The sequence below is a fragment of the Arachis ipaensis genome, chromosome B2, assembly GCF_059453495.1.
Source record: "Arachis ipaensis isolate K30076 ecotype BB chromosome B2, ASM5945349v1, whole genome shotgun sequence".
Lineage (NCBI taxonomy): Eukaryota > Viridiplantae > Streptophyta > Magnoliopsida > Fabales > Fabaceae > Arachis > Arachis ipaensis.
In genome coordinates, this window is record NC_142437.1 from 123,819,686 (window position 1) to 123,847,150 (window position 27,465).

At 25.5% G+C, this 27,465-nt stretch overlaps 3 protein-coding genes across 4 annotated transcripts; 2 read left to right on the top strand and 1 right to left on the bottom strand.

Annotated features, from left to right (window-relative positions):
• Window positions 1-330: 330 nt before the first annotated feature.
• On the bottom strand, window positions 331-1,006 carry LOC107626367 (small ribosomal subunit protein eS17). The gene has a single exon (XM_016329235.3). It carries the CDS (start codon window positions 894-896, stop codon window positions 465-467), a length of 432 nt encoding a protein of 143 aa, XP_016184721.1. The 5' UTR covers window positions 897-1,006; the 3' UTR covers window positions 331-464.
• A 155-nt stretch (window positions 1,007-1,161) lies between these two features.
• LOC107626368 (bric-a-brac protein) lies at window positions 1,162-1,475 on the top strand. Its single transcript, XM_016329236.3, has one exon. The coding sequence runs from the start codon at window positions 1,162-1,164 to the stop codon at window positions 1,357-1,359; it is 198 nt and encodes a 65-aa protein (XP_016184722.1). The 3' UTR covers window positions 1,360-1,475.
• A 21,943-nt stretch (window positions 1,476-23,418) lies between these two features.
• LOC107626371 (AP2/B3-like transcriptional factor family protein) lies at window positions 23,419-26,379 on the top strand. Of its 2 annotated transcripts, none has more exons than XM_088504280.1 (2): window positions 23,419-24,456; window positions 25,934-26,379. In XM_088504280.1, exons 1-2 carry the CDS (start codon window positions 23,676-23,678, stop codon window positions 26,200-26,202), a joined length of 1,050 nt encoding a protein of 349 aa, XP_088360406.1. In that variant the 5' UTR covers window positions 23,419-23,675; the 3' UTR covers window positions 26,203-26,379. The 2 variants fall into 2 exon arrangements, with proteins under 2 accessions (XP_088360406.1, XP_016184727.1); XM_016329241.3 differs by having other exon boundaries at window positions 25,937-26,379.
• Window positions 26,380-27,465: the final 1,086 nt, after the last annotated feature.

Genomic DNA, 27,465 nt, shown 5'->3' on the forward strand with positions numbered 1-27,465 from the left:
TAACAAATCATCTATAGTATCAGCTATCAATTTTGCATGAAGTTACGAAATTAATTGAACCTGAATTTCGCCCAAAAATACTTCCTGTATTCTAGTTTCCCCAAAATAAATAAAGTAATAACTAGCCTCATTCTTATCCTTACTGCACCAAGATTAATCTAAATTAACTTTAACAAAAAGGACATTCCCTTGTAACATGAAATCATTAATTCTAATATGTAAATATAATAAAAACTCAGCTAAAAGCTACTAAAATCACCAATATGCAATAGTGCAGCATTGAAATATTCTCTCCCAATGCAACACAGAACACACTGATGGCACTAACAATTTAACCAAAACAAAAATTAATTCCATTAAGAAACGCTTTCAACAGTTTTAACAATATAAAGTTCTAAAGTCCGAATGATAAATAAAACGACAAAAATAACAACGAAAACGACACAACCACCATTTATCAGAATTCAGAACCTCCTACCAGCGCCGCCAGCAAAACCACCGCGGCCAAACGGAACCTGCTGAACCGCCGTAGGCTCAACCTGCACAACACCAGGAATATCAGACATACCTAACGCAGCAAGCATGTCGATGGTCTGCTTATCGACCTCGATGCTATCGACATTAATGGCGGAAACTTCTGGAACGAAATCCATGCGCCTCTCTCTCTCCTCTTCCTGCAGCTTCAGCGAGATTCCACGAACCGGTCCTTTCTGGATCCTCTTCATCAGGTGCGTTGAGAACCCTGCGATCTTGTTTCGGAGCCTCTTCGATGGGATTAGCGCTACTTCTTCTAGAACCTTCTTGTTCGTGTGAAAATCCAGCGTCATTTTCGAGTAGTACCTCTCGATCACTTGCCTCGAGGATTTCTTCACCGTTTTTGTGCGAACTCGTCCCATTCTGTGTTTCACTCAGTGAGTTCGTGCAGCGAGTTAGGGAGAGAAGAAGAACAAGAAGAAGAAGATACGAAAGGGGATTGTTACTTGTTAGGGTTTGAGGGAGAAATTATAAACTGAAAGTAGGGTTTTGTAGGAATTTTTGTTGATTGGGTTTTGGGCTGGGCCTTTTTCTATTTTATGGGCCTTACTGTTTAGTTATTGGGCCTATTTTCATTCTTCGGAAAAATACTTAAAAATCTGTGAATTTGTTAAGGGGTGGGAGTCGATGTATGAAATGGTGTTGTGGTCGTACCCGCCGACACGGAAGCAAGTGGCGGTGAGCGCCGCCGTGTTTTTGACGGGAGCGTCGCTGGTGGCGGCCGGAGCATACCTATCAATGGCGAATATAGGCCCACAGCAGGCTCGTGCTAAAGCTCGAAGTGAAGAAATCAAGAAGCTTCTGAGGAAGTTTCTCGATGATTGATTGCAGCAACTTGTTAGAAAATTAGGGTTTCATGCGTGTAATTGAAAGTTGTTTAATTTGTTATGATGAATATTTATGGCTAAACTGTAATATTATGAATGAATGTAGTTTTTGGTTACGAATTTGGATCGTGTTGTGCCTTTTGCAGTTCATAAATTTTGCGTAGAAAGCTTCAGTTTTAAGGTCCTATAGTGAATGAAGCTTCATCCCTTTCCCTTGGAGTTATACGTTTATTTCTTTTTTATTGAATTATATGTTTATTATTCTCCTAAAAGTGTCAGCTCAATGCGTTGAGAATTCGAATAATAACTTGTATATATTTAAATCAAATTTACAACGAATTAATTTTTTAAAGTTAATTTATATTAATTAATTAGTTAACTCACTGATTTAGTTAAATAATTGTTATGAATTCGATTTAAATATATACATGTAATTGGTATACATTTAAATTAAATTTATGATGAATTAATTCTTTAATTTATCAAGTTAAAAAATCAATTTAGATTAGTTAATTAGATAGTTTATTTGTTTATTTAAACAAGCGTTAAATTCAGTTCAAAATTTCAAATGTACATATAAAATTTAGGAAACATTTTAAGTGTACTGGAAGTACTGATACTCTAATTGTTTTAACTATTAATTTGAATTATAAAAAACATATATAATATATATTAATTGAAATCAACTATTAAAATAACTGGTGCACCAATACTCTTCAGTGCACTTAAAATGTTTCTTAAAATTTATTGGTTAACTACAAACTTTTAAATATAGCTCCAATTTCCTACTTGTTAAGATAGGGATTACCGCAAAAAATAAAAAATATTATCGGGTTAAAAAAAGGTAAAAAAAAATGTATGGACTATTTAATATATAGGGCCGGTTTCAAGTTTCAGCCCAAAACATACTTACACCTGAGCAAAAGAAAAAAATCACTCACTTAAAAACTGAAAAAATATCCAGTCCAACAAAAGAGTATAAAAAAAATATAAATGACTTACTACTTATATATATACTATTGGACTAATAAATATTGTCTCATTATTAACTATTTGTTTATTTTAATACCAAAAAAAAAACTATTTGTTTATTTACTTTTGTTTAGATAAACAATGAAAAGTAACATTTGTAGTGAACTATAATATAAGAATTAATTTAAAGATATTTGAAGATGCAAACTAAATAATAATGTACCATTATTTATTTAAGTGTTTTGTGATCATAATAAGCACATACAAAATATCAGGTTAATTTCATACACAGCAAAATACAGATTAGAATTTGTGTATTACTCCCAAATCCAAGTAGCAGTAAATTTTTTTTTTTTTTAAATCTCACCTTATCCCTTTACGTATTTATTATTATTAATTTGTCTTCCTCAATCATACCTAGTAGCTGGATTTATCCTTATCTTTTCTATAATACCTCGTTAATTCTATTTGCTTTGCTTCCACACAAAGCATGATGCTTTGTTAATTAAAGGAGATATCAGATATACATGACGAATGGATAATAATCATTCTAGAAATAATAATAATTACAACAATAATAAGAATCTATTTAAGTGTGACACTTGTCTCCACCTCCTATATGTATATCTTTCTCACAGAAAAGGACATAATGAAACTCTAGTAGTGTGATTAATTATTATTAATTAATTAAAGTACTAATAACAGTTCACCATGATTGATAAAGTTTAGTTTTTGACTTATATATGGTTGCCTTTTGAGTTCATTTTAACGTTCACCGAATACCCATTTTTCTGATTCTATATTTATCAAATGTCATATTCACTACAGCATAGGATGAAAAAGCAAATCAACTTTTAGGTGAAAATTCTTCACTTCACGTCTCTTTTCTCACACTAGGACAAAATTTTACTTGTTTCAACTACTACTCCATCAACATACATATTTACTTACTATTTTAAATATAAAAATATAGGATGCTAACTTTTAATTGTCAATATTAGTTATTTTTATTGTAAATTTATTTAACTTTATTTTTTAGAGAATTTTGAGTTCAGAATTAAAATTTAGAATTTAGAATTTAGAATTTATAATTTAAAATTAAAAAAATTGGCTTCATAGTTAAATTTTTTAAATATTATAAAAAAGTCTAGAAAATCAGTATTTTTATTAAAATTTGGCTAATACTTAACCAGTAAAAAAAATAAACTAATGATAACTAATTAATAACTACAAATCACAAAATTTACTGTCTCCTAACACTCTTCAAATATTATTATTTAAGCATTAAACAAGACAGGAGACATTGATATTCTTTCAAAAATAATTGCACAAATACTCATATTTTTAAATATATATATTAATATTATATTAGATTTAGATCATAAAACACTCAACATTCATATATTCCTTTTTTATATAAAATAGTATCATAAGTAATATCACCTAACATCCAAGAAGCAAAGGACATAAGCATAGTTTACACTTAAAAAATACTATGTTAACCAATGAAGAATCAAATAAACTAATTAATAATAATTATCTTTAATTTCTATTGGGATTACTATTATTTGATTTTATAATGTTAATCATTTTGAGAAGGCATAATGAAATTATGAAGTTTGATTTGTCATGACTTGGCATATGGGCAATGCTTGATTGGTGGTGATGATGGGAGAGCTATAATAATAGGTCTTCTATTGAGTCTTCAACCAATTGACTTCAATCTTCAAAAGTTAGGCCATGGATTGTGACATTTCATTAGTCTCCATTTTTGACACCCACATAAGTGATAAGTGTCCCTTTGTGTGACAAAATCTACACGCGGATGCGTATAAATTCTAGTAACTATATATATATTATATTAATTAAATTTCTTTATAATAGTGTATATAAGTAATTAATTAATTTATTATTCCCATTGTTTAATTGATAAACACGTTACATTGTATTCTTATCTAGCTAACTACATACGGGTGTAAAACTTTGAAATGTTCAAGGTGAAATTTGCATATGGCTGGGTGAATAAGAAAGATAGGATTTATTTAATTAAACCCAAGAGTGTATATATACATATAGTTTATGTGCATGTTCATTGCACCTTAAAATAATTTTGAACTGTTTTATGAAAATGCTATCTGTCGTACTAGGCATCATCATTTCAAATTGAACTTCTATCCCTTTTTTTTTTAATTCAAATTGGTCTTTAAATACGACAAAAATTTATCAGAATAGCGAGCGAAGATTTTAACGACTAACAAAATTAGTTGTTAATAGCGACCGATGATCAATTGATTTTTTTTATATTAAAAAAAGATTGGTCGCTAAATCGATTACTAATTTTTAATTTAGCGACGAAAAATTTGATCATTATTTAGTGATTGATTTTTGTTAACAATGGATATTGTTAACAATAGCGAGTGAAGATTTTAACGACTAACAAAATTAGTTGCTAATAGCGACCGATGATCAATTGATTTTTCTATATTAAAAAAAGATTGATCGCTAAATCGATCACTAATTTCTAATTTAGTGACAGAAAATTCGATCGTTATTTAGTGATTGATTTTTGTTAACAATCGATATTGTTTAGTGAGGATTTGATAGCCTTGATTGAAAATCGGTTGCTAAAATCATTCGCTAATAATTAGCAGCAATCTATTTTAAATTTAGCGACCATAATTTTAGTAACTACCAGAATCGGTCGTTATACTGATAATTTTTTATAACAAAAATAGTTATTAATATAAAATAAATATTTAATATATATAATAATTAATTTAATATTTAAATTTTAGTGTATACATAATATTTTTATTTTTTTGATGTTATTTTAAAATATTAATAACATATTATTACGCATACATATATATGACTTATATTAATACTAATTATTTATGGACGGAATATAAATGTCTTAATCAACCACATAAGCATATATATTATTAGCCCTCAACTAAGTAGTACTAGCTAGCTAGTGTCCATCACATGCAAGGCTTCACATACACATGAATTCTATCACATTCTAAATTCTTTGTTGTTTTGTACATTACTCTTTCAAAAGTAATAATAATAGTTACGTTAGCATTCATCATCACTTAAAGAGTATGTTCAGGTTAAGGAACGAAAAATAATTTAAGACCTCTCAATGTGGCGGACTTTATAGGTGGACGTTGATGTATTATTTGTTAGTTAGTGTTTTTTTATTATTTATTATGACTATTATTATTATTATTATTATCATCATGTGTTGGTACATGCATTCATTGTGTGTCCTATTAGACCGTATATTAGCGCATGCACTCCCATTACTTTAAAAGGCAAGTCAAATTTGAGATGTTCTTCAATTCGTTGTAAAGCTACTTCTAAATGTTTACCCACAAAACTTTAATTTCAAACATGCTATGAATACACTTAAAATTAATTATTTGTATAAAATATATATATTGAAATATATAATATATATTAAATGTTATGATTGATTAATTAATGCTTTTTTTATATGTATATAATATTTTTATTTATTTTTTTTAAATAAATGTTAAAATTAGTTCTTATATATATTATGATAACAATAAAAATTTATGTTACTAAGTTTGATTGAATACATAGATATAATGATATTATTGTGATCTATCATATTTTATGTTTGTAATAAAATTATTTTACACATAAATCTTCTATTGATAATTTTTTATATAGTTGGACTTTGTTAATATTTTGTTAAATATGTAAAAATCACCTAAAACTAGATTCTATCCATTTTATACTTTTTAAACGTTTATATTAAAAATATGATTTAATTTTGATGTACTGATAATGAAAAATATTTTACAATCATATAATTACAACCGTTCTCTTTACGCAGTCAATATAAAACGTAGTTATTTTTATTAATATGATAGTTATGTGATTGAATATACGTATACAAATAATTTTATACAGATAGTGTATTAAAATTAAATTTTTAAAATATTAAAAAGACAATAAATTTGTAATTTTTTTTTAATGAGAAATAAGGAAATGGAGATATGGGGCCTAGTGGACCATGCTATAATATATTGGGCCTCCTGTGGGGATGGTCCCACAACTAGAGTCCTATACTCTAGATCCACCCCTAAAGAGAAAGGGTTACACAAGCATCACGTGCCACGTGCCACTTAACCAATTCCATCACCATTCTCTGCAACGCTTTTGTTACACTTTGTAGTACACCCAACAATAATAACTCGGAAAAGAAGAACAAGAAGAAGAAGAGAGCATGCTAATTCCTATTGAAACCATTGAGTGATGAGGAATAAAAGCAAGCATGGTTGACAAATAGGAACTTGGGAATGGAACAACAAATTAATTTTCTTTTCCCTTTTTTTTTTTATTTTTCTTGAGGGGCCCAGGGGGCCTTTCTGATCCAATGTGGGCCCACAAAAGGGTATAGAAATATTTACATTGATATTGTGGGCCCCACTTCCCTTTATGTGTAGCCCCCACCACAACGCATGCCTTTGCCTTAATGGGTGAGAACTCAGACAACACAAGTGAGAAGTGTGAAAATTAATTCACCAAATCCATTTCTTTATTTTTAGGGCCAGCCCATACGGTCCCAAAGGAAAAAAAACATAAAATTAAGAAAAAAAAAAAGATCTCTTCTGTGTATTATTTAGGTTTAATTACTCTACTGATCCCTATAGTTTCGCAAAATTTTTAATTAGGTCCCTATACTTTTTTCCTTTTAATTGAGTATTTGCACCAAATTTTTTTAATTGGGTCTCTACATTTTTTTTTTCTTTTATTTAGGTTTCTGTATCATTTTTTTTTTTAGTTGGGTCCCTATAAAATTAAGTCAATTATTACTAAGAAGGATTTAATTAAAAAAAAAAATGGTGCAAAGACCTAATTAAAAAAAAAATATAGAAACTTAATTAAAAATTTCACTAAACTATAGGACCTATTATTTATTATAGTGTCATTAGTGTGTATTTGGAAAATGTCTCAAAGCTTGTGCCTATGTTATATCTACTACATTTTTTTTATGGACAAAGTTGACAAATACAGTCTTAGATATGATATAATTTTTTTTCCCTGTTTTTATGTTTGTCTTTATTTTTAAATAGATATGTATTTTATAGGCTATAGATATAATAAAATAAAATAAAATTGATTGTAGAGATGGAAATATAAATACAATTTTTTGCCTCAATATAATTTTTTATATTTTTTATATTTCCTAAAGTTATGACAAAATATTTGTCTCTCTTTCTATTTATGTTTCTCTATTTATTTGATTTTATTTTGAGAAAATTACTAAAAAAAATTAGAATCTCACATTATTTAGAGGAAGTGACCATTATTACAGTATTTATAATTCATTAAAAAATATATATATTTTTATGAACTAATTTTTAGATTTGAATTAAATATATCCGATTAACTTGAAATGATATGATACATGATCATATTTTATCTTTTATATTAGACCATTTATAAAAGTCCAGTCTTACAAGCTTTACATTTCAAAATTTTTGTTTTGGATATGAAAGAGTATGTTAAAAGTTTCACATTAAATGTTACAGAAACACAGTGTGTTATCACCCCCAAGTATATTATGTGTATATTAAAATTAGTTATTTATATAAAATATATGTTAAAATATAAATATATATTAAAATTAATTAAATTATGTATATATTTATACACAATAAAATAGTAATTACATTAATAATTGATTTTTGTAGCTAATTTTAGTGTATGAATAATATTTTTATTATAGAGCATGCCAAAATCGAATTTCAAACTAAAGGAGTAGAACTAATTTTTCCCATGTAACATCATTGTTTAGATTTCACTACCTCAAATTAATACCACCTTGAATTGATTTAGAGAAACTGAAATTTTGTTACTTTCTTTATCAAAAATCATTTTAGAGAAATTGTTTAACATAAATTTTTTTACATCAAAATAGATTCTAAAAAATCCGAGAAACACAGACACTCAATCGAATTTCAAGCTAAAGGAGTAGAACTGATTTTTTTCATGTGACATCATTGTTTGAATTTCACTACCTCAAATTATTAATACCACCTTAAATTGATTTAAAGAAACTTAAATTTTATTACTTTCTTTATCAAAAATTATTTTAGAGAAATTGTTTAACATAAATTATTTTACATCAAAATAGATTCTAAAAAATTCGAAAAACACAAACATTCAAAGATATGATCAATAGCATAATACTTATTTGGTAAATATTCTTCCTCTCTTTTGGATGTTGTGTAATTTTGCATTGGTTTTTTATGGTAATTTTTGTTAAGGTCAATAAAGATTTATTTCAATTTTTTAATTATAAAAGCTTTAATATATTATGAAATTATTTGTTTCAAAATGTTAAATTAATTGGAATAGTTATATAATTTTTAACACGGTGTATCATGCGTCTCATATTTTTTAAAAACATGACTTCTAGATAGTTTATAAATTAAATGTGAAGCATCTTTTGTTTCTTGAATAAATCTTTGAAATTGAGTTAAACTCGTCTAATTTTAATTTTAATATGGTTTCAAAGATGTAATTTTTAATGTTAAATTAAATTTGTCAAAATTCCAAAATTATTATTATTATTTAGGAATGATTTTTAGTTATAATTTTGGGATTGTTAAAAATATAATTGTTCATGTATCTCTTATTAATATAAATTTTTGAGAATTTCTATCTAAAAATTTAAAATTCGATTCTCACTTGTTGATTTAGAAGAAACAAAAGTATAAAATAAATTAAAAGGAAAAAATATCTAAGAAAATTTATGTAAATATTTTTATATATCTGCATTCAATTAATCTAAAAGTATATACAAACCCTAAATCGTTGAAGCTTTACTTTATAATTTTAACCTGAAACTTATATTATATATTTAAAAAAAAAAAGAAGAGAGAAACATGTTTTTGAAATCATTAACAGTTTAGAAAGATATTTAATTATCAATGATTCATCAGTAATAAAAAGCTTAATAATTAAACTGTATATATTTTTAATTTCTAATTTTCTATGACTTATGGTGAGACTTGATGAGAGGTTCTTAATTATTAGAGAAAGGGACAAATAGATTCTTAACCTTTTGTTTCACGGATATTTTTGTCTTTAACCATTAAAAAATATTTTTAAGTCTCTGACCTTCACAAAATTTGGACAGATTAGTCTCTGACGGAGGTATTTGGACGAATCAGTCCCTAACGGAGGTATTTAGATAGAGGGACTGATCTGTCCAAATTTTATAAAGGTCAGGGACTTAAAAATATTTTTTAATAGTCAGAAACAAAAATATTCGCGAGACAAAAAGTCATGAATCTATTTGTTATTTTCTCTTATTATTATTATTATTATTATTATTATTATTATTATTATTATTATTATGAGCTTTAAGAAGAGAGGGTGAAGCATCTATCTAGCTGGTGTATAGCTGCATGCTTCTGAGTAATTTCTGATGTACTAATATTATATATACTTTAGAAAATTGTCCATTTATTTAATTAATTTAAATTAAACATATAGAAATGATAATATAAAATTATAAAATACATAGAAATAAATTACTAATTATAGGTAGCTGGGTGTAGGTTGTTTTGTTAGCCTATGGTTGATGCTTTGTATTAAAGGTTAGACTAGTGACCCCATCATGCCAGATACATATATATAGTTTTTTTGGATTAATGACAAAATGTTAACATAAAGTATAGTATAGATTAATACCTTAATAAGTTGATAAATAGTAAAGTTGATAAATATATGAGGACTCCCAGGTTTGCATGCTATGTTTGTTTTTTGCTCCTTAATTAATTTTATTAATTATTTTATAATTTTCTTGGAATAATTAAATTATTAATTTTTTTGTCGGTTTGCTATATATATTATTTAATTAATAATCATTTCAAGTTGATATATGAAACTTCATGAAACTTATCATATTTTTCGTCATCCATGCTGCTTTCGCCCCACTTTCGCATCATCAATTGCTTGTCTCTTAGCTTTTCTTTAAAAGAAATAATAATAATAATAATAATAATAATAATAATAATAATTAAAAAACCCTGCCCTTTTCAGCAATAATGGAAATATGCCTACCACTAACCTGTGAAATGCAAGTTTCGGAAAATGATGATTTCAATTGATTTATATATAAATGCACAAACACAATGCATATATTTATTAGAAACTCATAAGAATGTAACTGATGCATATCCTTCAAATGTGACGTAAATCAAGCCGACTAGGGTTTGCTAGTGATTTTTCCTTCTTTTTTATAATAATAATAATAATATAAATAAATCAGAAAACATATTTGACATGCTTGGACTATAGCTTTGAAATCATTTCAGCAATAATTCATAAAATGAAGAAAACAACAATTCATAAACTGAGAAAATACCTTCAAATGTATGTAAAAATCTAAAAATATAGACATAAATTTTAATTAATAATAATAACAATAATAACAACAATAAAATTAGGTTTTATTATCATAAAATTAATTTTTTAAAAAATTTAAACTAATAAAAAAATATATAAAAAATTATATTTTTAATATGTTTCTTAAAATACGAATAAATTTTGAGTTTATCTAAAATTTTTGTATAGGTGTTTGTTTTTTCTTTTGAAGAATAATAAATATTAAAGTCTAAATTTTTTTTACTCTACAAATTTTGATATTATATTATAAAATTATTTTTTAAATAAATTTAAATTAATAAAAAATATATATAAATAATTATATCTCTAATGATTATGACTACCCAAGTTTTTCAAAGTTTATAGTAGTGGATATATAATTATATATAATTTTCAACCTTCTTGCCTTGGGTTTCGGTCTAATAACATTTCACCACAAGGCAAAAACAAAATTATAGTTTTGGAATGTGTTATTTGTTTTCCATGTAAAGCACCATGAATTATTATATATAGATCAGAAGGAAAGAAATCTAGTTGCGTGGGACACTAGCATAAATAAAGAATATAATATATATTAATTTCATATGATGAACGACAAGATTTATTTAAAAAAAAAAAAAGAAAAAAGAATTAGACTTATTGCTAACAATTGAATGATGTTAACCCATTATTAGTGATGTTTTCGATAAGCCAAATCTTGGGTATGTGTCTTAATTAAACATCCATTTCATGACTAGTGATTAACAATAAAACTTTGATTGAACCACTCATTATCACAAATTATATATATATTGGCTATAATCTTTCACCATGAGACACATTCTCATATAGCGTATAGCATTCCCTCATAAAATTCTTCAAGTAACTATATTATTATTATTAGGGAGTTTTTAGATAAAGACGCCTAAAATATTTTTTTTTTAAAGATATTTTTTAGTAATTAAAATTTAACATATATAATCGATTAAATTATATTATTTTTATTAAAATTAGGCTAGATAAATTAATTTAACCGAAAAAATAATAAATCAAATTTTAAATTAGTCTAAATTAATATTATTTTTTAATAAAAAATGACTATAATATTTTTATTATAGAAAATGATTAAAATACTTTTATTATATATATTAATTTTAAAAATTATAAATTCTAATCCTACGATAAAAAAATAAAGGAGTAAAATTTAGGATTCTCAAAAGTAATATATATGATAGAAGTATTTTAGTCATTTTTTATAATAGGGTATTGTAGTCATTTTCTATAAAAAATAATATTAATTTAGATCAGTTCAAGATTTGATTCACCATTTTTCGGTCAAATCAATTTGTCTAGTCTAATTTTGACAAAAATAACACGATTTAATCGATTATATATGTTAAATTTTAATTATTAAAAAACATCTTTATAAAAAAACGTTTTCAGTGTATTTATCTAAGTGTCTCTATTATTATTATTATTATTATTATTATTATTATTATTATTATTATTATTATTATTATTTGGTGATGATAATCTCTTTCTTAAGAGTATCTATATCTATATCTATATCTATATCTATATATATGTTTATCACCTTGCCATTTGTCATGCTAATATGCAATTAGCTTTTTATGTTTTCTAAATTTGCTTTCACTCATAATCATGAGTTTATATGTTAGTCAAATTACAAATACTTGGACTAGGTTAATTGTTAGATATACATTATTAGTCATGTTCATTCCACTTTCCCCACCCCTCAAGTCTTCCAATAATATAGTTCAAATTCAACCTATCTAGCTGGCTAGTTGAAACACATTGTTAGTTTTATTTGACTAATATTATTCTTAAAGTTCCATTGTTTGATACATGTTTCATGTTTGTGTTGATAAGTTTGTCTCAGGTGCAATCTCTTATACTAAATACAATTTAAAAAAAATTTAAAATTTTGTCCAAAATAACTTTCTCATAATACTTTCTTTAAAAAAAATTGTTTTGAGACTTGATGAACATTTTTCCATTCTTTACATTTTTTTAAAAAACATTTGTATTTTTTTTAACATTTTTGTGTTGCATATAGCTATATCTTTCTTTCCAAAAAAAAAAAAAAAAAAACACTCATGTATAACCCTACTACACCTCTCTTTAATGTCATAGATAGCATCATAGCTTTTATACACAAATTTTAATTCCAACAAGGTAGAGTACTTATTTAGTCTTTTAATGTTAGACTAAATTAAATACTAATTTTTTTTCTAACATTTAAAATATCTTATTTTTATTCTAAATATTTTATTATTTTTTTTTTTCAAAAATATCATTTTTTCTATTATTATTTTATTTTTTTTCTTAATTTTCTGTTATTTCATTATTTTTAAATCATTATAGCTACTACCATGATTATTATAATTATGATTTTTGTCACTATTTTAAAAAAAAAACATAATGTAAAAAATATATTTTTGAAAGAAAAATTTTAGTTTTACTCATAAAACTAAAATATGACGAAATAAGTCGTTTAAGATAAAAATATAACTTTTAAAATATTAATAACAGAATTATGATTTATACGATACATATTAAATAATATTTTATCTTCCCAGAAATTATATAACTTTCAACTATATATATATTAGATGTACATTAAAATCGGGTACTAAAACTAATTATTAATATACAATATATATTAAAATTAGATTAACCAATATATATTTATACATAAATATGATTTTTGTAATTAATTTTAGTATATAAATAATATTTTTTTATGAGTCTCGCTAGGAAGATAATGAATTATTTGTACAATGTGTATAATGGGCTATTGAGTTACAAAATGAACATCTTTCATACTATCTAGAATAATTATCCGAGTACTAGGGATAATAAACATCATCCCAAACGCTTAAAATAATTTTGGGGTTCACCAAGGATCAAACTCTTAACTTTTCAGATCTAACGCTCTAATACCATATCATGATACCACTCATTTCAAAAGTTTCAACTGATGAAAAAAAGTAACACTAATGGTTATATTTCTAATACTCTCTAAACTTTCATTGTACATATTGTACAAATATTCTATTAACTCCTGGTACTTTTTTTTTTTTTTCTTATAACTTTTGATCTAATGATGCACATTCGACCCAAATGAAATAGATTGTTGTGGAATATAATCACGCGGATATAAGATATATCATTAATGTGCAAAGACAATGCAAAGTTCAGTACCACTTGAGTCCCTACCTATCAAATGAAAGTCTAAGATATCGGCCATTTTGCATTTTGCATTTCTGCACTATTATCAAAGTTTAATGGTCCATCTACAAAAGACAAGTATGTGTCAAGTATGAACTTAAGGACTATGGTCCCCTACTAATTAATTAACCTCTTGAATCAACAAATTTAGAAAAAAATAATTGAAAAAATAAATGAACTATATGTGAGGCACAAACCTTTGTTGAAATTTTGGCATCAACTTTAATTTCTGGTTTCTTATTTGGTTCCGTTTGGAACTATGACTTTCAACTTGCTTTTAGTTAATTACTACTATGCTTTTTGTGGGAGTTTTAGGGTCACACATTTGTGTTCACATTTATAAATTAATTATTGATGCTATATATCTGGGATTAGATATCTTTGTACACTTTTCAGGTTCAAAAGGGCATCACGCAAAACATATTATTATTAGCTAATACTATGTTTACCAATAATGATTAATAATTAATTAGTTTAATTTCTAAGTGAGATCCACTCTCTAACTAATTATTTGGCCCACTATTATAATTAACCCGGCCTTGCTCTTGTTGTTTATTATGCTTTTTTAAGGTTTCAATTTTTATATATGTATTAATATTAGTACAAGATTCTTTTGTACTGATGATATTTAATTAAGTGGTATTATAGATGTATGCAAATTAAAATAATTAATATTTTTATTTAGATATATAATAGAAATGAAAGTTTAATTATTTTTGTGTATTGTGTGTATTGACATACAATGTTAAATAAAATATTTTATCCTAAAAATGCATAAAATAAAAATTATGTTTTGTTTTAATTATGCTAGTCTACTCACCCATAGTCTAAAATTTGACCAATTAGTATGAAATATTCAAGTATCACATGCAAGGTGTGTGTAATTCTGGTAAAAGATAATAAGAATAAAATGACAAATAAATTTTTTAAATTTTATATTTCAAATCAATTACTCTGTAAAAAAAATATTAATAAAATTTTTTACGATAATAAATTACGTTTAAATTAAATTCTTCTTATATTCTGATTATAGGGATTAATTTACAGATGCGTTTACATTTATTATCGTAAAGAATTTTATTGATTTTTTTTCCGAAACTAATTTGTTCGAAGTATAAAATTTTAGAAATTTATTTATTATTTTATTCAAATAATAATGATGACTCTTTTTTAAGAAAATAAAAAAAATGAAAAAAAACCTGAGGATAATGAACTAGCTAGTTTGATTATATAAGTTCAAAACCGGTGCAAAAATAGTCTTGACTCTTCAATAATACTAACTAATAAAGCCCTAGATTGGTTTTCCAAAAACACACACAAACACACATTAATTAATTAAAGTGGAAATTCAGGTACAGTCAATTTTACGTAAAGTTAATAATTAAGAGTCGTTAAATAAATATTTAATCAAACTAGTCAAATTATTTAATCGCTTTCAACTATCAATTTCACATAAAATTGACTACACTTGAACTTACACCATTAATTAATTAATAATTGGATGAGTAAGTATCTGTTGTTGAATTTGTTTAATAAGTCACGGTGTACGAAACACACTCAGGTGCAAGATGCGTATCAACATTATAGATTGCATACATCGTCTTTGGCCTTTTATTAACAAGTGGTGTTTGGAATATGTCACCACTTCAATGAACACTATTATTACAATCTCGAACACTCTCTCTGTTGTATCTCTTTACTATACAAAAGACAAATTTTTTAGTTAAACCAATCATACCATCTCTATCACAAAACTCTTCATCGATTGCAATAAACAACAATATAGAGATACAAATTCCTGCCCTTGTAATTAATATATGCAATTTTCTTGCAAGTGTATATATCTCTTGAATTTATGTGAATTCTACATACATTTTTCTTATCTTATATACTGAATTTTTTTATCACAAAATTAAATTCTAAACTTTTATCTTGTAAATATTTTGAAATTATATCATTGTTATAAAATTATTTATTTCAATAAATTAAATTAATAAAAAAAGACATAAAAAATTATATATTCACTGTACAGTCAGTAATAAATAATAACGATTTTAGCAAGTTTTTGCAACGGTTTTAAACTGTCGAAAAACATTTTAGTGGCGTTCCAATGCTTTAAAGGGTAAAAAATGATAATAATACAAATGAAGTTAATTGTACATACAATTTTTTGAAAATAATTAGTCATTTTTAAATGGATTTCAAACCAACAATAAAGATTGAGAGAAATAAAAAACAAAAATGCTTTTGGCTAGGTAGACTAGGTCATGTTTATATTATAGGAAGAGTTTCAAGTGTATCGAGAACACTGGTATTTCAGTTGTTTTAACCGTTGATTTAAATTATAAAAAAAATATAATATATATTAATTAAAATCAACGGTTAAAACAATTAGAACACCAGTATTTCTGGTACACTTGAAATTTTTCTTATATTATAAATGCATGCATATATATATATATATATGCTCATGCAATTTATCAATTCTTACAAGGTAAGATAGATCTTGCAAAATGTTCAAGTTGATGAGGAGGGATTATTCTTCTCACTTGGGAAATTGAGGAACTCCAAGAATGGGAAATATTTAAATGTTATATATACAATGTATTATATACCTGTATGACTACATGTATAGCTAACTAGGGTTGGCATCATTGGTTCACTATTGGTCAAATTAAGGTTTTGTTTATTGCATTATTATTATTATAATTAAGTTTGGTTTTTGGATTAGTCCAAGCACATATATATCATTACTTTAATTAAACATCTAAATTAAATTTTTGTTCTTTTTTTTATAACTAAAATTTTTATTTTTTATTATGACTACTAATTAACATTGTTGGTGTTTTTAACTTGAATAGTCTAAAGGCATATATAACCTTAAACTAGAAACAACTGCTCTTCTCAAGTAATTTTTTAATCATCATCATGTATATTACTTATTAATTTATACCAACTAATTTTTTTTATTCACTAATAGCTAGGGTTAGTCCAACATGATGTATAAACTACTAAATTTAGGATTTAATTATATTTTGTATTTTTTCTTTCGAAAAATACTGGAGAATAGTTTTAGATTTAATGATAATTAATAACATAAATCAAACAAAGCCTTAATTAAATATTCCACTGGAATACCTGTAATTAAAAAGAAAAACCCTAAAAAAAATTTATTAATTAGTAGTCCCTCTATTTGGAGGTGCCTACCCTACTTTCCTTAAATATCTTATGGAGGTTGTCTTGTTTCTCACCTCATCAACCTGAAATAAAGAATTCAGATTTTTCCATACATAAAGACCAACCCATACCACAAATGTAACATATCATATAATATAAATAAGGTGTAAACTTAGGTGCAGTCGACTTCACATAAAGTTGATAGTTGAGAGCCGTTAAATGATTTGACTGATTTGACTAAATTTTTATTTAACAACTTTCAACTATCAATTTTACGTGAAGTCGACTGCACCTGAGTTTTCACGTATAAATAAATAAATAAATATAATTAAAATAATTGCATGGCAGAGTGCTAAGACCTAATAACTCAACCCAGGCTGGGTCTTTCTTCATGTTAAAGGATTCCTCTCTTAGCTTGCACTATGCACTAGGCCAAGCAAGATCTTTTGTGCAAGTAATACAAAAATTCATGTTTCGGCATTTACTTGTAAGTGATCATTTGCTGCTGAAACCCTGTGATCATTTTCAAGATCTTTTTCCCTCTGATCTCTAGCAATTAATTGCACCCCATGTGTTATTCTTCTGGTTTTGCATTTCCATGCTCATCACCACATTGAAAAGGAAAAATATTTTTTTAATATATATATTTTTTTAAAAATATATAAAAAATAAACTTTTAATTAGTTAATATTAACTAATTTTTTATTATAAAATTATTTTTTTTACTCTATTTTTTAAAAAATTTAGGATTTAGAACTTAAAATTTATAGTTTAGAATATTTTTTAAAAAAATATTTGATATGCATTTTATTAAAAATTATTATTTACATTAATTTGTTTGGTTTAATTTATAATTTTAAGATAGAAATAATTGGTTGTTAATATTTATAATTAATAAATTAAATATATTTTAAGAGTGAATATTATTAAAGTACAGGGAAGATCAAAATTTTAAGTGTATCGAGAATAGCAGTGTTTCAATTGTTTTAATCGTTGATCTGAATTATAAAAAAAATATATAATATATATTAATTAAAATCAATAGTTAAAACAACTAAAACACTGATATTCTTAGTATACTTAAAATTTTTCCAATAATATATATCGGAAGTAAGAAAGACATATGAGGAGAGTTGTTGGTATTAAGAGAAGAATAGAGAATGAGGATAAGAAAAGGGCAAACAATGCACTATAATTATGGTGGTGACTCCAACAAGAACTTAAACTAAAAAAAAAAAAAAAAAAAGTTTAACCTTTTGTAGAGCAGAAAAGGGTGTCTGAATCTACCTGGAAATTGAGGTGAGTTTTGTCTTTAAGTCATGGAAAAGACACAATCTAACTAAAAAGAAAATTAAAATAAAATAAAATAAAAACCATTATTATAAATGAAATGGAATAATTAAAAACATATTACTAATTAAAAATTTTAAAATAAAATAAATGATGGATGCAAAGTGTGAGGAGGGGATTGAAACACGATTGCCCAGAAAGGTTTATGTGTCTTCTCTAATTGGACAGATCTTATCTCATCTCTCTTTCTTTTTCTACATATATCTCTTCATTGGGAAATGAAGGCATCTATCTATTAATATATTTTAATTATTTTTCCTTTTTCATCCAAATTCAATTTCATAAATATCAAGTTCAATTTTTATAATGTATGTTATCAACTAATTCAATAGCAAGTATAAGAATTAATTAATATAAGAATTATTAATTATGTATTAATATTAATTAGATCAGTAAAATTAAATAATTTTTGAATTTATTATTTAAAAAAATATATTTAAATATATAAATATGATTGTATAAAATTCTTTAGCTATAAATATCAAAATTTAAATTCTCTATATTAATTAACTGATAATATAAATTTAATAATTTAGTCTTTACTGTATTCAATGTATAACATAAACATTCTAGTCATTTCCTATTATTAAAAATAAGGAATGGCCAAACACTAATAATTCAGGGAAGCACGTGACATAAACAATATTCTAATCTTCCATCTTGAATTAGAATACACATTTTGGAGATACTTGAATAATGAAATAATAGACTTATATATATATACCCAAAACCAATACAAAACAAGTGAAGAAATGGACCACTGTACCCCTCTCCTTTGGCTACATTTTCTTTCTCACACAATTATCAATCACCACCACTCGACCTGAGGTACCAAAAATAAATAAAGAACTAAGGAACAATCATTGAAAACTAAATTTAAAAAGTTCATCCTGAACTTTTTACCCATAAAAAAAATATATACATATATTTTTCTTCATTGTAATAATTATTTATAACCAAAACAAGTGAGGTTGATTTGGTAAGAAGATAGGAAATAATAAAGAACCAAATTTTAACAAACCCTAAAGTCAATAAATTAATTATATGTATTATTATTGTCGATATAAAATTATTATATTATCAAAAGTATATAATTTTTTTATTTATATAAATATTAATATTGGATTATATGATAATTAATGTATAATAATAAAAGGATAAAACTGGTATTCAGCATGCATGTAAAAGAAAACGAAGTAGATCAAGCGGTAATTCTATTTGCGCTTCCTTTAGACAAGCGACAGTTTTATCTATGTTTCCTTCCGAAAGTTCTGTCTGCACCTGTTTTAGAAAATTTATGCAGTTTTTTTTTCTCTTTATTTCATTGTTTTAAATAAGTTTTAAACTCAAGTTGTCACTTGTGTTTGAGGGGATGTTAGAATATAATTAAGATCAATTAGTATTATTTAGTATATTTAAATATTTATTATAGGAAATTACATCTATTTTGATTCTCTTAGTACCTATAAATATCCTTTTTATATTGTATCATTCCAGACAACTTGAATAGACAACTTGAATATACTCAAAATACACAAATCATTTCTCCAGTTTAGTCTCTTATTTCTAATATACATTTAAAAAAATTTATACAATTATCTAATTAAAATTATGTATTTAGATATAAACTTTTAAAATTACTTATTTTTACAGTATAATAATAAACAATTATTAATTATTTGTATAATTTTTTTTATATAATATTTTGGCCGGCAAGGGATTGGAACTAATTGGGAATGAAGGAGCAGAAAATATTGATGATTACTTTGGTATGAGATAGGAAGAGAAATTAAAGGGCCACCACATCACTTGATTTGTTTGCCAATTTAGTAACATGGGCGTGTCTCTAATTACACGAAATAATTATTTATTTTTTTTTTCAATATATAAATTTATATATATATTAAAAGAGAATCTCATCCCCTTAAGATTCATACACATATACATGTTCGGCCCAATTCAGTGATAATAATTGAATTTTTATAATCACAGTATGTCTCACGTAGCATAACCACACCTGTACAAAGTGTACACCTTCTGCTGTGTCAATTCATACACCAATCATTGTTTTTTCACTAATTATAAAATACTAATTATGATACAAAACCAACACGAGTGCTAATAATTCATATGCATATATATATATACCTCACCCCCAAAAACATACAAGTCCAATGTTAATCACTATTATATACTAAGGACAGTGAATAGTAATGTTTAATTATTAATTAGTACACTTAATTTAAGAATAAAAATTGAAAAAATAAAACTAAATGGTACACCAACTTTAATATACAAATAATATATTTTTATATGCCAATAACATCAAGAGATTTATATTGTATATTAATTAATTAATGTATGCTTATATTTGAATAAATTCTAAAATAGTGGATAATTAAATCAAATATTTTTACTTAATTTTTACATAAAATATCAAATAATAAATTATCATGTTGATAAAAATATTTATCTTTAATATATGTGTGTTACTGCATAAAAACTAAACTAAAAAAGAATATAAATAATGTTACCTAAGCACTATAACATTAATCACTATCAATTATTATTAACATGTGATTATAGATGTAAATCTTATTTAACCATAAATATTTTACAAAATGGGTTCATTTTTATAATATTTATATTATAAAAAAATTTATGCAATTATTTAATAAAATTTGTTCATGACAAACATATATAAAGTCATGATCCAATTAAAACTAATTTAATTTCACAGAGAATTCATAGAAATTTACTAGATCCAGTAAGATCAGTCCAAAAAGTCATTATGTCAGCCAACAATGGCGGAGTTTGACATAAAATTTTGGAGGACAAAAATTTATAAATATAACTATTCTTTAAGTTTGTCATTAATAAGATAATAAATAAATAATTCTATAGATAAAAAATATAAAATAGTTTATAATAATATTCTTCGAATCTTTAGTGACTTAAAATTTTCAATAATTGAATCAGAACTAAATTTTTTAATAATTTATAATATTTATTAAATTTTTTATCAATTTATACAAATACAATAATATCAATATTTATTGAATATTCTAATATTATTTATCAGATAAAAAATTAAATTAAATAAACAGTAAAATATAAAATAATATTAAATTAAATAAATAAAAATACCTAATTTTTTATATTTGAACTCAAAGGTAGAGGGAGTGTTGCTTGTTGAATAGAGAGCTGTAAAATACGAATAGAAAAGCTACTTTTTTTATTTGATTTGATTGTTAGATGATTTTTTTTATTTTTATCTTTTTTTATTAGATAACTTTTTGATTTGATTTGATTTTATCTTTTAATTTTGATGTATTGAGAAAGCCAACAAAAATCCACCCAGTTCAGTTCAAATTCAACGTGCTCTAAGTTATAGTAAAATATTTGAGCCAATTGAACTATTTTTTATTTTTTAAAAAATGACTACTAATTTTTTTTACAAAAAAATTTAAAAAATCATGGCCCCATTATCTCAACTAAGCTCCAACCCTACGAGCTAATCTACTCGATATATTCAGGCTGACCCGACTTGCATGTATAATAAGCAAAGACCTTGTCATTCACTGCTTCAAATGTATGCTATCTTCAACTCAGCCCTCACTATAACATGGGATAAATTTTCAAATACTAATAAGGAAGAAATCACTATTACTACAAGTAAAAAAATTCAGAAGTGATCGCTCACTTTTAAAATTATCTCCATCAAATGTAAGTATTTTGTAATTTCAATTCATTTAAACCTGTTTAAAATTATTGTTTATTTAAGTATCAGAATTTCTTACAAGATTCTCACCATCGTCCAAACGAAAATGTCGAATAATTCATCCATTGTCCTTATGAACAAGTAGAAACCTTCACCCAAATTAAAGAAGCGTGAATCTCGCATCCAAATCTAAATTTACCTTAGTTTCATTTATCACCTCAGAACAAAGTTTATATATTTAAAAAGTTTTTTAAACAATAAAATTAAAAATTAGATTATTTTTATTGATATGTCAATACACAGTATGTAAAACTCTTTTATATTATTAGTAATTTATTACAGAGAATTTTACTATGTGTACACAAAAAATAATCATCAAATTAGCCATATTTATAAAATATATATTAAAATATAATAACATACCTTAAAAATAAATTAAAAATATATATATTAAAAATAAATTAAATAATATATATATTTTTTTGGTGATTAAATAATATATATATATACAAAAATACATAATAGCAACCTTTGTAACTAATTTTTTATTTGTACACGTAATATATATATATATATATATGAATTAATTTTTAGTCACTATTCAAATATATTTTTTATAAAAATATTTTATTTAAAAATATAGTTTATTTATTTAGCCACATATTAATAAAAAAATAATTTTATAAGACATCAAAATATAGTTTTATAATTTATCATTAAAAAAAAAATATTTTCACATAAAAATAAGAATTTTAATATACATCTAATTATATAACGTTACATCAATAAAATAATTATCTTTTATATTAATCGCATAAATAGTCATCAAAAAATAAATATAAGGGACACTCTACTGTACAGATTAAAATGGTATAGAGAGAATATAATTTCTTTTATAATTATTTTTTATTATTATTCAAAATGTGGATCTTACCTTTATTAATCTCTCTTTCATTCTATTAAAAGAAAAATCTATAAACTTACATCTTTATCATATAATTCATCTAAATATAATTATACGACTTATACAAAATATTTTAAGCTACTATTCATACATCAAAATTAAACTCTGAAAAAAATTATAAAGCCTTAATTGAAGTATGACTTTTGCAGTATATATATATATATATGTATATAGTTGTGTTCTCCTCCTCCATGTAGTAGCACATTTTGCACACACACATCATAAACTAGTTTATACTTCATACAAGTTATCAAGTCATACAATAATAATACACTACTCATACCCTACTATTATTTCTTGCATCTCTCTCTCTCATTGTCATATCTTTGCAAAGAACACATAAACAAACTCCATCAAATATTTCCCACAGTTTCCACTCTCTCTCTCTCTCTCTCCAAAACTAAATATAAGCACTTGTTTTCTTTTCTTTTCTTTGCCCCCTCAAAAAACAAACAAAAAGAAAGGAATGTCTATAAACCACTACTCTTCTTCCCCTATGGACCTCCAAGAAACGACACCGTTGTGGTGGACTCAACAACCACAACCTCCTTCTTCCTACAACAATAATATTCATAATTCCCAAAACACCCCTCGCTTCAACCTCAACAACGAAGAAACCGACACCGCCACTACGTCACAAGAAGGAGACGAAGAAGAAGAAGAAGAGAATCTTCCAGAACCAATCCAACAAGACGATAATAATAACCACCAACAACATAACGAGAGAATGTTCGAGAAGCCGTTAACTCCAAGCGACGTTGGAAAGCTTAACCGTCTCGTCATCCCAAAGCAACACGCCGAGAAGTACTTCCCTCTAACTGCCTCCTCCGCTACTGAGTCAGCCACCGAGTGCAAGGGTTTGTTACTGAGTTTCGAGGACGAGTCAGGAAAGTGTTGGCGATTCCGTTATTCGTATTGGAACAGCAGCCAGAGCTATGTGCTAACCAAAGGATGGAGCCGTTACGTTAAGGACAAGCGTCTCGACGCCGGCGACGTCGTTTCCTTCGAGCGCCACCGCGCCGACTCTCAGAGGCTCTTTATTCGCTGGAGGCGCCGATCTTCTCCGCTGGCGCAAGTTAGCAGAACGGCTCACGCTGGTGGCGCTGATGTGAATAATGACAAGAGTGGTGTAGCGTGGACTAGCGGATTCTATTGTGCGCACCCTCCTTATCCTGCGCATCCTCTTCATAACCAACACTTAACATATCCACAACAACATGAGGGGAGTAGTAGTAGTCTTCATGCAGGTATGGTTTTTGTGTATTAAACTTTTTTTTATTTAATTTTAATACATTAATAATCTAAAATTATACAATCAACTAAGAGTATAATTTTAAAAACATTTTCCTTTAATCCATCATTATTTACGCAATTAATATTAAATATAATTATTTTTACTATTATATCACTAAATATACGTATATAATACGTTAGTATATCACAATTAAATTTATTAATGTGATTATATATAATCTTTAGTATTACAAATTTTCTACTTTTTAAAAATATTTTCATTTTGATTTTTTTTTTTACTCTTCTCTAGTGATTTTGTTTAGATTTTTTTGTTTTCATTTTATTACTTTAGTTTGATTGATGAGGGTGGGTGGGTAATTGGGTATTATTATTATTTCACAAGGATTTGGTGATTTTATGGAATGAGTGCTGCAATCTTATTTTACCTAGATGACCTTTTTAATGATTATTTGTTCTTGTGATGATTTATTACCTTAGCTTGATTATGTTGTCTCTTGAGTCTTAGGAATGAAGCTTCCGTTTTCGGTGCATCCAATTTGGTAACATAATTGTCTTTAGCTTAGTATGATTATGATGTATAATGCATGTCTTTTTGATGAGATAAGAATATAATGAAGAACCTATTGTTTTTTGCTGGGAAGAAATGATGTTTATTATTTGTACAATGAGAAATAATAAAGCATGATGAATATAATTCCATCATTTCCATTTCTCTTTAATTAGTGATCTCTAATTACTATCAGAACACCTTTTTTTTATTTACTATTAGATTATATAAAATAATTATTAATTACACTCTCATGGAAGTGCGTGGAGGTTACCTTCCAATTACTTGGGAAAAATGTGAGTTTATTAGAGCTTTAGAAGTTAGAAGCCTTTTTTTTGTAGTTTGGTGGAAACTCAGGTACAGTCGATTTTACGTGAAATTAATAGTTGAGAGTCATTAGATGAAAATTTAGTCAAATCAGTCAAACCATTTAACGACTTTCAACTATCAACTTCACGTGAAGTCGACTGCACCTGAGCTTCCACCTTGTAGTTTGCGTAATTTTTTGGGATTTGACCAAACTACCCCCGTGAAGAATACGCGCCCATTTTTGGTTGAATGAAATCATGAACATGAAAACAATTTTCTATGTTCTTTCTTAGTACCTTTTCTTTCTAACAAAAGCTTGCAGGTTCAGAAAACTAGGCGGTGCCCTTCAATCTGTTTCCATCACTTCATCCTCATCACAATCAAAATTTTCGTTGTACTTTTTTTAATATATATATATTTATAGTAAAATAAATAAATAAATAAATAACCTAGACAAAATATTAAAATATATGTAACACAAGTATTAGGTAGTGATAGTTAGGTGATTAATTAAAGTATTGCTAATTCATTTGTTTATTTAATTAATTAATTAATTATTTATGATTGAAGCATTGGCACTGACATGTGCACGTGTTTAATTGAAATGGTTGAAGTAGGGTCCCAAGGGAAGAACCAAAGGATGAGACCAGTTGGAAACTGTTCAAGTTCAAGTTCGAAGGTACTTAGGTTGTTTGGGGTGAACATGGAATGCCAAACTCAACATGATGATGATGATTCTCAACCTTCAACAACAAAAGAGGGTACTAGTAATTCAGATACTACCCACCATTTCTACCACCATAATTATTATCATCAACCTTCTAATAATTCTCACCCTAATCACAATCACATGTTACCTCATCAACAATCATATTACTATTAGCACCTTAATTAATTAATTAATTAGCATATACTATATATGTGCTAATTAATGCCACCCCCTTTGATTGGATTTGCTTTATTTGATTTTGTTTTTGTTTTTTTGGGGTATGCTTCAGGTGTAAGATATAACTATATGTAATCTTTATCCGGTTAATTATTATTATTATTATTATTATTATTATTATTATTATTATTATTATTATTATTATGTTTAATTATTCTGTTAGTCCCTATAGTTTTGTGAAATTTTCAATTAGGTTCTTATATATTTTTTTAATTGAGTCCTTGTACAAATTTTTTTTTCTTTTATTTAGGTTCCTATACCAATTCTTTTTTTTTTAATTAGGTCCATATAAAATTAAGCCAATTACTACTAAGAAGGACTTAATTGAAAAAAAAAGTTTAGTGCAGCAATTAAAAAAAATATAGGAATCTAATTAAAAGTTTTATGAAACTATAGGACTGACAAAATAATTAAACTTTTTTTTTATTATTATTATTATTATTATTATTATTATTATAGGGTCATGTTGTTCAAGATTATGGAGTATCTTTCTTGTCTTAAATTGGGGGGGTGCATAAAGATGCAAGTGTATTATTTTATTTTGTTATGGGATCTTGATGTTTTGGTTCAAGCCGACATGTCAATTTATCTATATACCATGGTGCGAATAAGTGGCCATGTTCCCAATGTTGTTAATTAAAACTATGCTTCTACATAGTAGTACCTAGGAGTATTAAATAAGGAATGGATATATATTAATATTGTATAAAGACTTAAATAATGATATTAAATTAAACTACGTACCTAAATTAATATGTATTAGTAGTATTAGGCTTAATGAAGTTAAGAATTTTGTTTGCATTATGTTAATTAAAGGGGAGAAAATCTTAATATTTGCAAAAAATAACATACAAAATCTAAGTTATGAATGTATTAAAAGTGTGTGTATATATAATTGTCATTGAAAATTTCAATAAATTCATTATTTTGTGTGCATACAATTTGAGCATGCATCTTTTTTTTTTTTTTGATATTATAATATTTAAAAAATAAAAAAATTGTATGTATATGTTGAATAACTATTTATGTGTTTTTTTTATTAGTTTAAACTTTTGATACAAATAATTTCATGACATAAAATTAAAACTTTTTATATGTCAAAAAATTTAAACTTTGACCTTTGTAAATCTTCAAAAAAAAAAAAAAAACATAAAAAATATAAGACAAATAAAAAAACTAAAAAAAAGTTACATAAATCTA

What these genes read in the sequence shown, in the direction of transcription:
- LOC107626367 (XM_016329235.3), bottom strand. Translation starts at nt 896, where the DNA reads ATGGGACGAGTTCGCACAAAAACGGTGAAGAAATCCTCGAGGCAAGTG.
- LOC107626368 (XM_016329236.3), top strand. Translation starts at nt 1,162, where the DNA reads ATGTATGAAATGGTGTTGTGGTCGTACCCGCCGACACGGAAGCAAGTG.
- LOC107626371 (XM_088504280.1), top strand. Translation starts at nt 23,676, where the DNA reads ATGTCTATAAACCACTACTCTTCTTCCCCTATGGACCTCCAAGAAACG. An exon ending in TAGTAGTAGTCTTCATGCAG is followed by an intron (nt 24,457 to 25,933) that starts GTATGGTTTTTG and finishes AAATGGTTGAAG; the next exon opens with TAGGGTCCCAAGGGAAGAAC.